This window comes from Synchiropus splendidus, chromosome 7 (genome assembly GCF_027744825.2).
Source record: "Synchiropus splendidus isolate RoL2022-P1 chromosome 7, RoL_Sspl_1.0, whole genome shotgun sequence".
Classification (NCBI taxonomy): domain Eukaryota; kingdom Metazoa; phylum Chordata; class Actinopteri; order Syngnathiformes; family Callionymidae; genus Synchiropus; species Synchiropus splendidus.
The window spans coordinates 4,140,933-4,156,723 of NC_071340.1; the positions used below are offsets into that span (position 1 = coordinate 4,140,933).

At 43.9% G+C, this 15,791-nt stretch overlaps 1 protein-coding gene across 1 annotated transcript; it reads left to right on the top strand.

Annotated features, from left to right (window-relative positions):
* Window positions 1-1,331: 1,331 nt before the first annotated feature.
* Window positions 1,332-14,751, top strand: coq2 (coenzyme Q2 4-hydroxybenzoate polyprenyltransferase). The gene is made up of 8 exons (XM_053871834.1): window positions 1,332-1,578; window positions 1,757-2,075; window positions 4,052-4,218; window positions 9,479-9,600; window positions 9,661-9,746; window positions 9,816-9,949; window positions 10,017-10,205; window positions 10,265-14,751. Exons 2-8 carry the CDS (start codon window positions 1,796-1,798, stop codon window positions 10,433-10,435), a joined length of 1,149 nt encoding a protein of 382 aa, XP_053727809.1. The 5' UTR covers window positions 1,332-1,578; window positions 1,757-1,795; the 3' UTR covers window positions 10,436-14,751.
* Window positions 14,752-15,791: the final 1,040 nt, after the last annotated feature.

Here is a 15,791-nt window from a genome sequence, read left to right on the forward strand (position 1 = left end):
CGGACCTGATGGAGGAGGTGGCAGGTTGAAATGAGTTGCTTGGAAGCCCTGGGTCCGACCGTGAATGGAGTGTCAAAAACCTTTCTCATATCTGTTGAAAAATTTGTGCAATTATTCAAAATGGGAGAGTCTGACTCCCATAAAGAAACAGCCCACTGACTGGCCTTTCCACAGAGGAGGTTAATACAGTAAGTTAATACAGGTAGTAACGGCATTGGAAACAAACTTTGGCCACTTGAAGCCAATCATTTAGTGATGTGTTCGCTGTGTCCACCCTTCGGTGCGTGTACCGAGTCATCAGGCAGCGCTCAATGGCGTAGCTGAAGACGGTTGAAGCCTCGAACAGGCTGTACCATGTGACCGGTTCAGGAACTGGATAAAGCAGTTAAATCCAGATTTAAGCGGCGCAAAACGCAGTGGAGGTTCCCCGTTTTGTCACGTTTTGTGAGCAGCTGTGTATCGATTATCGATGACTGTTGTCATGGAACCATTGAGAAAGAGAAAGTGTTTCCCGCTTTGGGAACAGTTGCATCTTATCTTTGGCAACAAGGTCAGTAAAATGGATCACAGATATAGTGGGGGAAATTTTGTCTTAGAAAAGGAACATGCTCAGTCCAAAAACAGTAAATTAAAATAAGAAAAAGCTGAAATTAAATGTTGCTCTGTGTGTGTACATCTCATCGATGCCTTCTCAAACGCCATTATAGCATTTACCCCCATCTATGTCTTATATTGTTGATGACAATCCTACTGAAAGCTTTGGGAAACTGAAGTTCCTGCTTGCAGAATCTTATGGTTAATGTCCACTTGGTGGTGCCAGAGCGCATTTGACCCTTCTTGAAGAGTCGACTCATGAGTCGAACCAAGTCCTCTAAATGCCTCAGTGCTTCAGGAAGCTTGATCTCACCATCACTACAATCGTTTACTAACCTTTACAACTATTTCCTTGAGAAGACTCCAGATTACAATTCAGCGTAGGAGAAACAAGCCAGCCAAGTCCACACGCTTATTTATTTTTATTTTTTACAATTTCTCCTGCGGACACGAAACTTACTATTTTTCCGCTTTCATCGTGGGTTGACAAACACTTCCGTTAAATATTTTCAAAATAATTTTTTAAGGCCATCTTTTGGTCTAAAATAAAGATTAAATCAAGACAATGACAGTGATATACAGTGCACTCAAATTCTGAATACAACCAGATATAGATTTGGTTGTATTCAACGATTGTGATGGACGAACCATTTCAAAAGCTTTAACTCTGAAGTTTGTGAAACTGCGAGACGGAAGTCTACGCTTACGTCATTCTGCTGTCGAAGCCTGTGGGAATCTTTGAACTGATCTGTTTAAAGTTACTTTATGCATTTCGGTGGAGCCTAGAAATGTGCAATACTGTGATTTGTTCAAGTGTGTTTTAATTCATTTAAATGAACTGCCAGCACACTTCAGCAGCACGTGTCTGCGTACAGTATACAGTTCCTATGAGTTGTAGTTTCTGTCGGAACAATTTTCAGACGTACTGCAACAGTGTCAGAACGTCCTCGATCTCGCCTGGCCATTGAAGCTTCTTGAAACGCGGTGAGTTTTTTTCCCTTTTAATAATAATAAAACGAAAGTAACACACGTCAATGGTTTATACGGCATATTTAATGTTCAAAACAAACATTTAATCACAATCTATAACCCTAATTTTACATTTAAATTACATTTAGTTTAATATTTTCAACAACCTTTTCCTTTACTTTTGTTTACAAAGGTGTATTTATGAGCATGCTCGCTTGACTGGCTGGGAGACATGTTGCACCCTTCAAAGCTGACTGGCCAGTTTGCCCTGGGTGCCCTCAGAAGACTTCCCAGCAGCATCCGCATGCGTCTGAATAGTGGCCATCACTACTCAAACACACTGTGGAGAGGAGAAGGACTTCATGGCCAGAATGTGTGTACTCCATTAACCAGGGGACTGAAAATACAAAGCAATGGAAGAAGTCTTGGTATGCCGCCTGCAACGATTGTCAACGCTGCTCCTGCTCGTCTTCAACCATATCTCAGGCTGATGAGGCTTGACAAACCGATCGGTTAGTTGTATGTTATTCAAATGTTATTCAATCTCCAAACCCTGTAAATATGTTGTCAATTTTGTCAAGAAGCTCCTCAAACATATTGGTGTGCTACAGCCACAGATGTCCTGAATCATATTTTAAACTACATCTCAATGAGCTTGAAAATGAGAAATTCAATCAGAATCATTTGTGTCTTCACAAGCTATAATCTGTTGATGTCTGAACATTACTTGAATGAAGATAAAAGAAAAACACATGTTGAAAAACAATATGGATGCTGTGGCATTGCTGTCACAGGCATGCGGTCTATCATTATGCAGAAATCATCAATATGGTGCCTGTGAGAGTAGCCCATGGATGTGTTTTAAAATAGTAGGTTTTGTATCAACTTTCTAATAACCGGTTCATGTAACGTTTTTTCACCACTTGTCCAAAAGAGTTTTACTGGCCCCAAAATAAGTATTTTTCCTGTATATATTGATTTAAATTCATTCCATTTGAGTACAGATGACTTTAGGAATAATTTATGTCTAGAACTGAGTCAAGAGAAACAAACCTTCTTAGATGTGTGAAAAACAGTCAAAACAGGGAGGTCTGCATAAATGTACTCAGTCAGATAAAATAGTGAGCAGACTACACAGTAGTTGGTTGTGTGTATGTGTGTGTTCACTCCAAGCTTTCTGTCTGCTCCTGCCACCGCCTGTCCACTACTGCAACTAAAATGTATACAAGAAATCAGCTTAAATTTACTGAAGCTCGTTCACGCATTTTAAATGGCTTCAACAGGAACGTAATCACAACCTAGTCTTTGTGATGTTCTATTTCTGTCACATAGGATTATTTTGAAATCAAGACTCGCGTAGTAAGCTGTGATTTTACATTTCAAGCATTTTCAGAGATTTTTCGTGAGATCCGTTTTGCCGGTGACCGAACAGTGGCGGTTCAACACAAGTCGAAATGATTTTGACTTTCCAACCCATGTATCACACACTTCCTCTTTATTTGATCACATCTTTGTTGTCCAAGTTGTCAAGTATTAAGACCCACAGTTCCAACCGTCATCATGGCGATGCTTGAGTGCAACATGTGATCCAAAGTCAGAATACAGAGTTGAAGTTTTTGGTTCTTTTTAAGTCTTTCTTTTTAAGAAAGAATAGAAATTTAGTTTGCAATGTGTCTTTAACCCAACTATCTATAGCCTTCTGTTTACATTATGAGCCTATTACTTCGTCAGCTAAGCACAGCTTAGTCCTGTCCTAGGTTGCGGGGAGTACTGAAGCCTATTCCAGCAATCATTGGGCGAGAAGCAGGAACGTACCCTGGATAGGTCGCCAGTCCGTCGCAGGGCACACACCACTGACACACACCTCTACACCTAGGGGCAGTTTTTAGAGTGTCCAATTACCCTACTGAGCATGTCTTTGGCTGAGGGAGGAAACCAGAGAACCCGGAGAAAACCCACACGCACACAGGGAGAACATGCAGATTAGCTTTCTTCTGTGCAATTTTCCCTTAACACATGTGCCTCATCCACACAAAAACAATTTACCTGCCACATCATGTAAAATTCTGCCATCTTCTGAGCTCAACAGCATTCCATATTAATCATTCCATTTGCAATTCCGTGATCGCTGGAATCATCTTTAAACATCTTTTGAGTAGTTCATCCTCCAACCATTTCTGCTGAAACATTTTCCCATCATTTGGTATTTCCTCCATTCTTTGCTACAGTGTACACTGAATCACAATTACACTCACAGTACGTGCATTACAAACATCCGCTGTCACAACTTCGTGCACCAGCAGTAAAAAAATATGGTTCCGCCAATCAACCATTCCGCCAATCAAAATTTGATTTCGATTTTTATATGTTCAAAATATATCTGGAAATAAATGTTTTTGTTCCATCAAGTTTACTCAAAGAGTGTTGGATGTGTTGCTGATGAAAAGTGTGCCATCCTGTAACTTGAACCATGGTCATATCTTTGCAGGTACTTGGCTGCTGTATCTTCCATGTACGTGGAGCATTGCTCTGGCTGCAGATCCAGGCTGTCTCCCTGATGTAGGGATGCTCACCTTGTTTGGGACGGGTGCTCTGTTGATGAGAGGAGCGGGTTGCACCATCAATGATATGTGGGATAAAGAGTTTGACAAGAAGGTACTTCAACCTCTTTCATATATGATGATTCCTGCATTAGTGTGTTGCTGTTTCGATTTTAGATATCCTGTTCTAGTCTTGCTGAACCATTTCCTCTTCCTGCTACTGAGACCTTTCTTTAGCATTATCCTTGCCTCCTTGTTTAAGCACATTCACTTTTTTATGGTGTTTTTATTGTTTTAATTTGTATTTTATTGTTATAAGTGAATTGTTATATTTAGAAACAGATTTACGTGCTGATTGAGCAGCATTTCTGCTCTCATCCGTGGTCACAAGCTCTGTTGAAATTAATTTTCTCAGTTTGACTTCTGCCTTGGACATTGGGAGAGAAAGCAGCTCTGCTGATACCCTATATCCACAGAGGCAACTTTAGTTGAGAATCTTGTCAAAGTGTTTCCTGGATGCTTCCAATAAGAGTTGCACTGTTCTGTTTCCTGCAGAAGAGCTGCAAGAGGTTTCTGTGTGGAGGGAAGTCTGGGCCTCTTTAAATCTGTGACTGTCCGTATGTCTTAGATAAGTGAATGGAATCGGACGGTTGCTGCATCCTTCTCCACTGAGTGCAGAGAGCAGCACAGAACAGATCTGACCATCTTCACCTGTCTATTCAGCTTCTTGCTGTCTCTGTCTGTATGCCAGGTCTTCAGACAACTGATGCCACCACAGAGTCATAGAAGGTCCTCAGGAATATTGCAAAGTAATAAGCCTCATAAATTGGGCACCATCCTTCATATTTAGTAGGGAATCTATTATGTTTCGAATAATATAATGTACTGTATGAATGAATTAACCATAGCTAATTGTTGAAATAGTTCAATCAATCTCTTGATCTGAGGTCACTACTAAAGGCGTGATTTGATGTTCTTTACTGATCAGAGACTCTTAATTTGATAATACACACCAAAGCAATGCACTTACAATGAAGGGCATCAATAATACACTATATTACCAGAAGTATTTGCCCACCCATCCAAATGATCAGAATCTGGTGTCCTAATCACGTGACCTGTCCACAGGTATATAAATCAAGCACCTAGGCATGCAAACTGTTTAGACAAACATTTGTGAAAGAATGGACCGCTCTCTGGAGCTCAGTGAATTCCGACGTTGGAACTGTCATAGGATGCCACCTGTGCAACAAATCCAGTAATGACGTTTCCTCGCTCCTAAATAGACAGTCAAATGCCGAGGGCTGCCTGGAGTGATATTTTTGCTGACAGTCAACCGACAGCTTTATTATAACAAAATAGTAGAATTTGGGAACAACAGCAACTCAGCCATGAAGTGATAGGCCATGTAAAGTGAGGGATGCAAATGATCCCATTAATCTCACCGATTCATTTCAGACTGAGTGAAAGTGAAGTTCTTTTGACTCATCTGTGCTAAGTCACTAATCTCTCAGATCAAGATACCCAAGCATCTATCTGTGATTGGTAGGGCTGGGTATTCAATTCGATTCAATCCGTTCCAATCTCGAATCACGTTAGTATTTAAACCATTTTCTGAGCTGTTGCCATAATCACATGACAAGTTACGCAACGTATTAATACTAGTATCATATTGACATTCAACAGGAAATTAATGAAGGATTCATAGTAAATGATAATAAAGATCCAGACACAGAACGCCAGATGTGACTGCTCATGGGACTGGTGCATTATTAGAACACATTACATTAAAAACATTAAAAATTCACCCAAAAGATGCTGCTGTTTAATACGAATGCATTTTTATGTTATTATCAAAATGAAAAAAAGATATTCTCAGCCACTGAAAATGTAAACAGAGTGCTGGTTAGCGTAGTGTGACTCTGTGACTTTCATTAGCCGTCTGAAGCCCTTGTTTTCAACGACGGAAGACGGGCGCATATCTTTGCAAATGAAGCCCGCAATCGCTTCAGTTATTTTGACAGAGCGTGCAGAATTACCCGGTAGTGGTAAAGTTCGCTCGAGTTTCATTTGTTGTGGCCTGGTGGATGGCTTGGACAGGAGCGTTGGGTGATGTCGCGTCACGTGATTCGTGAGGTCGTCAAAGGGGTTGGACTTCACCCGGAGAATATGTGTTAAAACGTAAATTAATTAATCCGATCTTTGGACATACGAATCGATTTTATGGAATTGATGTATGAATCGATTCAGAATCGGAACATCGATTTTTTTTTAACACAGCCCTAGTGATTGGTATCCATGATAAGTAAAGTGAGTCGCGTCTTACGAGAGGAGGAATTCAGGAGGAAGGGCTCAGGATTGCCAGGCTGGAGATGGCTGGTTCTGCAGCCAATCCAGATGAAGCAGCTGTGACGTGGACCAAGACGAACTCAGAGTTCAGGTCATGCAGAGGAGTAGACGGCCTGGATGAAGGTCTCTGGTACCAAATCAGTCTGAGGCAGTCTCTCCAAGGCTGGTTAGGTGTGCGTTGGGTTTGGCTGTTGAATTGAACACTGTGTGACTAATAAAGTCCGTGTAGCGGTGTGCGATATACACTTGGACAAGGCAATGTCTGATGGAGCACTTTTGATGAGCGTAGAAGGGTTTTGGTTGTGATGTGTTGGAGTTCAGTCGGGCGGATTGTGAAGGAACCCGGTTGCGTTGTCAGAAATGGAGGGAAAATATTCTTTGAGTCCAGACAAAGCCCCAAGCTTGGGTTGCAGCTCTGCTATCTGGAAGTCAACCTCTCACCATTCTTTGTACTCGACTGAGAATCTACACCTGACGACTGCTTTTTCGAGCTGAACAGAACTTGTGCACCTGACGTCGAACCCAGGCACATTCTGTTTGATGATTGGTTGGTCAACCCAACTCTGGTGGGTAATCAGAATTATAGTGTAGTGCTACTGATTGGATGTATATCCTTGTAACTACACCATCTGCTCCCCATCTTGCATTCAATTGTATTTCACAGGTCAGATATACTTATTCAATTTGTAAAACATGATCTGAGATTCATAAATGATGCTTATGAACTTCCAATTCTTCACCATCCCATAGAATGCATCAGAATGTGTCTAAACATGGCACAGAACAAATCCACTGAGTTAGAATAAGGATATATCGGCTGTATAAGTCAATTAAACATTCAGTCACGCACATTTAATGGCATTATTGCATCAACCAATATTTGGAAGACAAATGCATGTTTTACTACACAAAGTTGACCACACAATTCCTTTGTTCACTAAGTTTCTGTCCTTCAGTGGAGCATGCTTCATCACACAAAGTCCGTTTGGACCAGCCTTGCCCTTCCATCCATTTTGAGAAAGGGAAACAAAGCGGTCAGGGAGGGATCCCAGCTGGTGATTTTTGTCAACCAGATTTGCTCAGGAATGTGGCAAGCTTTTTAGCATTCACTGGGTTGTCTCTTTGTATGGCTTGAAGAAGGAATCTCACTACAAATCATTAGTCTTTTTGACCGTGTTGTTACACTTTGTTGACCATTTTTATGATTTCAGAAGGTTTCTGATCGTATAACTCTGTCTATCAATAGTCCTCATTGCTTGCTTCCTGCTTGGATCCTGCCCTGAGGCACCATTGTGCAGCAGAGCAGTGTGTCTAAACAATCCTGGGTCCTCATGTACTGGGGCTAGGGATGTAACTTAACAGTGATAAATGGTATACTGCAGTGAAATTGCTGGTTAGTACTAACGCACATTTTGTCCAACATTGCATTGACATCAATATGGCTCTGCGCAATACAAACGTCAGCGGGCTGATCACAGACAGAATGAACCACAGCTGCATGCAATATGTTTTTCCTCATTAAATCAGTCAAATATATGATGGTAGGCGAACTGCAGGGGTCCATCGAGGAGCTCACCAGTGGGCTCCATTGGGCAAAGATGAGTTTCTTTGGAGTCTTCCTCAGATGAGATGTCAGCGCCCCAGAACCAGGCTGGATGTCTTTCACAGATGAGGGACAATACCCTGCCTCAAGCTAGGTTGAACATGTGCTGGAGAATTCCACAAAGTGGTCCGCACAGGATTTCAGAATCCTGGAACTGATGCTGTCCTTGCCACAGTCCTCACTGGAGTCAGAGTCAGGTGCACGCTGGTACAGGGAGAGTGATGTTAGAGGGTGTGGCTGAGTGGGATTTGCAGCACACAGTGGAGGCTTCAGCATGGAGGACTGAGTGGGGTTGGAGGCAGGCAACTGGTCGAACCGGTTAAACTAGCGGTTCAAGTCATTGCCCGCCCCACACACCCCTAAATTTGAGTCTTGGTCACATTGAAGCATGAGATGGTCTTCAGGCCCTTCCAGACTCCTCTGGTGTCGTTCTACTGCAGCTGACATCTCCATCTTCTCCCAGTACATTTTCTTCCCCTCAAGAATCTTCCTCCGTAGCCACAAACACCGTACAGTCCTGGTGGGTACACTGTTCTCTTCACAGCAGTTGATGAGTCGATGTTGTCAGTGAGACTGTCAATATGCTTTCTATGGCCATCACTAAAAACTTCCCCCATAGTTGAGTCGAAACAGTCCCTGGTAGCTGGCTGCTTCTTTACCAATTGTTTATACACTGGCTTGAGGAGGACCAAGTTGTGGTCAAATTTGCCCAGGAAAGGGAGAGGAGATAATATGCCTACTTGGTGTTTGCATAGAGCAGGTCCATGGTTTTATTTTCACTGGTTTTGCAGGACACGTACTGAATGAATGAAGGTAGAATATAATATGGCCTCATGCTAACGGCTAATAGCTCAATGTCCTTAGCACAAAGCTGTTCTTCGACAGTGATATGGCCGGAGTTCCACCATCTATCTAAATGCTGCTAAGCCCCCTTTATTCCTCTTACCGCCGTTTGCCGTCCTGTCCGCACACAGAATCTGTTCGGCTCTGAGTAAGCATAGAATGCTAACATCTCATCCCGAGTGTACTGCAGCGTGTTACTGTCCATAATAAATCATGTATGTCAAATTAAAAAAAACAACACAACATACCAACAGAAAGCACAGAAAAAAATTGTAGAGGATGGGGGCTTCTGAACTACAAATTTACAAATGCATAAATCAAGCTGTGAAAAGCAAATGTACCATGACGTAGAAAAATACTGGCAATGATAAATAACTCAAATGGTTTATGAATGCTCAATGTGCTGCAGTCGTCGTCTGAATGTAATGAAAGCAGAATGCAAGTGATTCTTCTCCTCTCATGGTCGCATTTCTCAGTCAACATTTGCTTTAGTGGCTGAGTTGTAGGATGATGCTAAATATCTTGTTTCAGTATGGCAAAGGTCCTTCAACATCAGGATTTATGGATGTTCTGTTTTCAGGTTTCCAGGACAGCAAATCGACCAATTGCGGCTGGTGAGGTTTCTCGGATGCAGGCTTTCGTTTTCCTGGGAGGACAGCTCTCACTTGCACTTGGGGTGCTTCTTTGTCTCAACTTCTACAGGTACTTAGTCTATATGATGTCACGTTTAGGCTGTCTTTTAAATTGTCTTCATCCTCACAGCATCGCTCTGGGTGCCACTTCTTTGTCTCTGGTGATCACCTACCCGCTTATAAAGAGAATCAGTTATTGGCCCCAGCTGATGCTTGGTATGTCCATGTCCACCGTCTAGATTGACATTTCCACTGTGCAGGCAGCTCAAGTTTTGATCCCTTCAGGTCTCACATTCAACTGGGGAGCAATGCTGGGGTGGGCTGCTGTCAGAGGCTCCTGTGATTGGTCCGTTTGTCTTCCATTGTACATTTCAGGGGTGATGTGGACACTGATATACGACACCATATACGCCCACCAGGTGAAATATTTCAAGATGTTTTGGGGATGCTTTGTTTGTAATGTTTTGTCTTGTGATTCATTGCCAGGATAAGGATGATGACATCAAAATAGGAGTGAAATCTACTGCTCTGAGGTTCCAGGAGCAAACCAAACCTTGGCTTTGTGGCTTCTCTGTGGCAATGATGTCTGGTCTGGTTGTTGCTGGCATCAATGCTGATCAGACTCTACCTTACTATGCTGTTATCTCCACTGTCGCTCTTCATCTTGCACATCAGGTGGGAAAAGCAACATCAATTGCCAATTAATTTATTACAATCGCAATCGTTCATTTCAGATTTACACAGTGGACATCGACAAGCCAGAAGACTGCTGGAAAAAATTTGTCTCGAACAGAAATCTTGGGTTGTTGATCTTTTTAGGCATAGTGGCAGGAAATTTGTGGAAAGACAGTGATGAGGTTCTGCTACAGAATGGAGAAGGTCTTAAAAATACAATAGAAACATAAAGAGCATTGCTTTTGCACATTAAATTTGAAATTAAAGGACCTGTTTACTTGTGAAGCACTCTTTGGCAACACATGAAAAGTTTGGAATTCCAAAACTTGAAAGAATGAAAGCTAAATAATGTGCACCATAATATTACATTGGCTCATTGAAGTTTTTTTTCCCTGATTTCATATTAGAAATGCAGCACTGTACAAAGGTGTGTAAATGGCTCAATACTTTAATGTTTAGCACTATCACGTCAGTATGTGCCTTTGAGGACCCCGAAACCGAAACCGAATTCAGTCTTGAAACAGTGGTGTATGCAACTTGTTGATAAACACTTGAGGAAACTGACCCAATTTTTACACCCAATAACACATCCAGGGAAGCTTGAAATGTTTTATTTAGAGTGGAACCAAAATACATGAGCACACTGTTGATGTACAAAGACACGTGCAGTAATTACTAGTCATGAACAACTGTCTGTTTTCATCACAAACATATGAACATCTCACTCTCCTCTAACACATTGCAAATTCCTTACAGGACAAATTGTAAGACCATTACATAACATGGCTTCATTCTCGTTACATTACTTACAATTCAGCCAGTGTTTCTTCAAACTTAGGTTTCTCAGAGAGTGAATAAGAGAAGGGAGAAGAACAGTTCGCATCATTCCTGCCCCTCAATACCACTTTTCTAGAATTTTCTAGTTCATGATTTTATCATGAAAGACCAGAAAAGAAAATCCCTTCTTTACACTCTGACATGACCAACAGCAGATCTCTCCAGAAGTCACATGCGATATCACCTCAGAGTTTTTCTTGGACCGAAGATCTGTTTCACCAACTGCTGCATCCAGTTGGTGAAATAAAGAGAAAAAAATCATGAGGAGTGAATACTTAAAAATGATGAACTGCTGCTACTCTTCATCACAGATCACTGCATCAACCGTCCTCACCTGGGCCAACCTGCCTGCACTTTCCTATTCACCTCTTTTAATCTGTCCATCACTCTCTATGACTGTTTTCTAAATCCTCAACTCATTTGTTTTCACTTCTTCTGCTCTCTCACCATCTCCAGTCCTCCTGCCTCTCTCTCTCTCTGGTGTACACACTTTTAGTGTTCTGCATCTGCGGAGCTTCATTCCTCTCCTTTCCAGCTCGTACTTCCACAGCGTCTCCTCTCACCACGTCATTCTTGGTGTAATCTTAGGATCCACTTGAAACCTTCCCTAACTCCTGCTGCATACCTCACCACTTTCTGTCCTTGAACTACGAAGACCAGTGTAATTCCTGACCTTCTGTGTACCATAAACATGCACAGTGTAAACACCACAGGCCAATGTTCTAGACAGGTCATGAGGTGGTAAAAACCATGGAAGCATCTGTTGAAGCAGTTTTGAAAATTAATTAGAACATTTTATGATAATACTTTCATTTACAGCTTACTTATTTCTTCTTTCAGTAAAATAGATTATTTTTATTTTATGAATTTCAGACATGGTTTTATTATATTTATTTTATTCAGAATTTTATTCAACTTTTCCAATTTTCTCAGCAGTTTTCATCTTGTGTATTTATTTTTCTTTTTTTCTTTAGTGAATTTCATGTACATGGCTTGCACCTGGTTCTGCTGCTGGTTGGACTTTTCTTTGACAAATATCTTTGCAATGATCACATGGTTTCATGTCATTTCGCAAGGTTTTGGTTTGTTTACATGTAAGTAGATTAAATATGGTTATTGATCACAAATGAAATCAAGAGTAATGACTCAGTTCTATTACTTGAATGGGCCCCAGGCCAATTTCTTCTGGGAGAAGTGGGCGTCAAGATCAAAAAAGGTTAAGAACCTGAATCCTGAACTAGATCGTGTATAACTAAACACACGCACCAAAACAAATGGCTAACCTTAATCTTGCTAAAATCATATGATAATAACCTAGTTCTGTTAAAGAAACTCATTATGCTTAACTGGCACTAGATGAAAATTATGGTTACTCATGTAACCCAGGTTCTATGAATATGTGCATAGCCCTCTAACGGCCTTCGCTATTGGTTAATCCTCATCGAGGCACTGGCCTCAGCCTGAGACTTCGATTGATTGGCTCTCCACCCAGGAAGGCATCACCCACCAGGGCTCTGCCAGAGGGAAGAGGAACAAACAGTCCATGTCCAGGATGAGAAGCGTCGGCTCTGATCCGACCTGCACGTCTCTGGGTCCTGGAGACATACAGGTCCTGAAGAGGTGGCAGGCTGCAACCGATCACCTGCTCAGCAGAACGTACAATGCGCTGTGTCCCAGGAGGTGGCGCTGTTGTACCAAACAGTGATGGAGGAGGTGAGGATGGACTGGATGATGGCTGTGTAGAACTCCACCAGCAACCTTGTCGGCAGTCATAGTTTTCGTAGCTGCCTAATGAGGGACCTGATGGTTGGCTGTCATTTGAGGTCCTCAGTGATGGTGGTTCCTAGGAAGCAGAAGGAGTCTCCAATAGGAATGGTGCCCCGCCAAAATGGCAGCCGCGAACACATTCAGTGTGGATGCCGCCTGGCCTTTGTCCAGGACTGTCGGGGGCCACGTCAACTTCTGCGTCCTTACGCGTAGAAGGACCAGCATTAACAGTCTCAGCGGAGAAAAGGCATACAGAAGCCCTGTCAAAGGAAAACTACAAAGCCCTACAGAGGGGCTTTGTAGTTCTCCTTTGACGCAAACAAGTCCGCGACCAGAACCCCGAAGCAAGCCCAAACCGTCTCTACCACGTGTGGCGCGAGACCCCACTCTTACACCAACATGCCTCCTCTGGACATTCTGTCCACATCCATGTTCAGCACACCTGGAACATGACGCGCTCTCAGAGACAAAAGATCAGAAGACGCCCACATCAGAATGCGAGCCGCCACTCTGTACAAAGAGGGAGCTCTCACTCCCCCCCGGCGATTGATGTACGCAACCGTCGTGGAGTTGTCCGACCTGACCATCAAGCGATGGCCCTCCAACCGTGGCGCAAAGTGATTCAGCACGTTCATTTTTTCGTGAATACGTGCACATATCGCTAGACGCAGCCCATATGGACACCCTCGTGCAGACGACTGCTGGAGGCCCAGAAAATCAGGTCTAGTCGAACCTGGGCCAGAAGGGCCACCCACTTCGATCTGTCTCTGACTGGGTCGAGCCTGTGACGTGCAAACCAACGTTGAAGACGTCTCATGTGCAACAGACCCAGCTTGACCACCGAATGCGCTGCCGACATGAGACCTAACAAGGTCATCACCTCGCTCACTCTAAATTCGAAATTTCGACAACCTCTCGTCTGACAGACACACAGTCGTGGACCGAGAGTCGAGGAGAATCCCCAGATATTGAGTGCAAGTGCACCCAGGTCGTCGTCCTCGAAAATCTTCAGGTGGACCTCTTCCTCGTAAAAACGACGCTCATCCTCCTGAATGACGTCCGCCCAAACCAGTTTCGCTGGAGCTCGTTTGGGAGTGGGTTGAGGCGGCTGGGTCACTGGAAGAGAGGCCGACTCCTGGTCGACTCCCTTCCAGCGTGCTAGGCCCGTCCGCCTGCGGCGCTCTCCTCCTGGAGGAGGCACACAGGCGGGACAGGAGTCTAGCAGTCTCAGGTGATCCGGGCCCAAACAGACGACACAGGCGTCATTCTTGTCGAACTCACCAAGAGATTCAGCACAAGACGAACAGGAACGCTCCATATTAACCCGATGGTTGTAGTTGCAGGCTGAGTGGTAAAAGGAGCAGAGCGGCGGGGGCAGGGGAGAGTTATACGTGGTGGGTGGTGCCTTCCTGGTTGGAGAGCCATTCAATCGAAGTGTCAGGCCGAGGCCAGTGCCTCGATGTGGATTAACCAATAGCGAAGGCCGGAGCACATATGAAATAGAACTGAAACCAGAGTTAAACGACACAAATACAAAGTTTGACAACTGTACTGGAGCACTATAATCATTTATATTAACATTTAGCCGTGCAATTTACCTGTTCCAAAGTAGGTCCGCTGGTTTGTCTGTCCCTGGGGTTCTTGATGACGCTGGCAGCGCTTCAGTAGCCAATGACAATGCCTGTTTAAAAATTAGCTGCCCGTGCGTGCACGCACATGCATGCACAGCACATTAAGTTTAATTTATTTTAACAAAAATGTGGCGTATTCACTGAAATGGATGAATGAATTTAAATCAATAAAATTCATCTACATATTATGAGTCTGCACGTTTTTTTCTGTGAATTTGTAATTGAAACAGCAGAGCACACTCATGAACGGAAGAGTGAATAAGAATCAAAAATCAAAGTCAAACTGGCAAAATTAGTTACTCGTCTGGCTGTAATGTAAAAGGTATCAGAGAAGCTCAAATAAATTGCAGCAGTACACCTTATAGCGTATGAATGAGCCGCAACTGTAGCCCCATTTTTTATTTTTTTTTCGTGGTACTCACCTACCTCCCTCAGGATCTGAGAGAAACTCTCCCGGAGGTGGGAGTTAAAGACGCCACTGACAGCGGGTTCCGCCAGGCGTTCCCAGCAGACCCTCACAATACGTTTGGGCCTGCCCGGTCTGACCGGCTTCCTCCCCTGCCAGTGGATCACACTCACCACCAGGTGGTGATTGGTTGACGGCTCTGCCCCTCTTTTCACTCGAGTGTCCGAGACACGTGGCCGAAGGTCAGATGACACGATCACAAAGTCTATCATAGACCTCCGGCCAAGGGTGTCCTGGTGCCATGAGCACTTATGGTCACCCTTGTGCTCAAACATGGTGTTCGTTATGGACAAACTGTGGGTGGCACATAAATCCAGTAGTAGAACACCACTCAGGTTCAGATCGGGAAGGCCGTTCTTCCCAATCACGCCCCTCCAAGTCTTGCTGTCATTGCCTACGTGAGCGTTGAAGTCTCCCAGTAGAACAATGGAGTCCCCGGTTGGGGCACTGTCAAGTACCCCTCCCAGTGACTCCAAGAAAGCTGGGTAGTCTGCACTGCTGTTCGGCCCGTAAGCCGCGACCGCTGTGAGACACCTGTCCCCAACCCGTAGGCGTAGGGACGCGACCCTCTCGTTCACCGGGGTAAACCCCAACATGAAGCTGCAGAGCTGCGGGGCTATGAGCAAGCCTACGCCAGCCCGCCACCTCTCCCCATGGACAACTCCAGAAAAGTAGAGGGTCCAGCCTTTCTCGAGGAGTTGGGTTCCAGAGCCCAGGCTGTGCGTGGAGGAGAGACCGACTATATCTAGCCGGTACCTCTCAACCTCCTGCACAAGCTCAGGCTCTTTCCCCCCCAACGAAGTGGCATTCCATGTTCCAAGAGCCAGAGAATGTCCACAAGAACCAGGTCGTCGGGTCCCCCGACCTCGACTGCCACCTAGTTCT

Excerpts from the sequence above, each read along its gene's own strand:
- coq2 (XM_053871834.1), top strand. The coding sequence starts at position 1,796 with ATGTTGCACCCTTCAAAGCTGACTGGCCAGTTTGCCCTGGGTGCCCTC. Across the intron at positions 9,601-9,660 it reads CTTTGTCTCAACTTCTACAG|CATCGCTCTGGGTGCCACTT; the intron begins GTACTTAGTCTA and ends TCATCCTCACAG. Across the intron at positions 9,950-10,016 it reads ACACCATATACGCCCACCAG|GATAAGGATGATGACATCAA; the intron begins GTGAAATATTTC and ends ATTCATTGCCAG.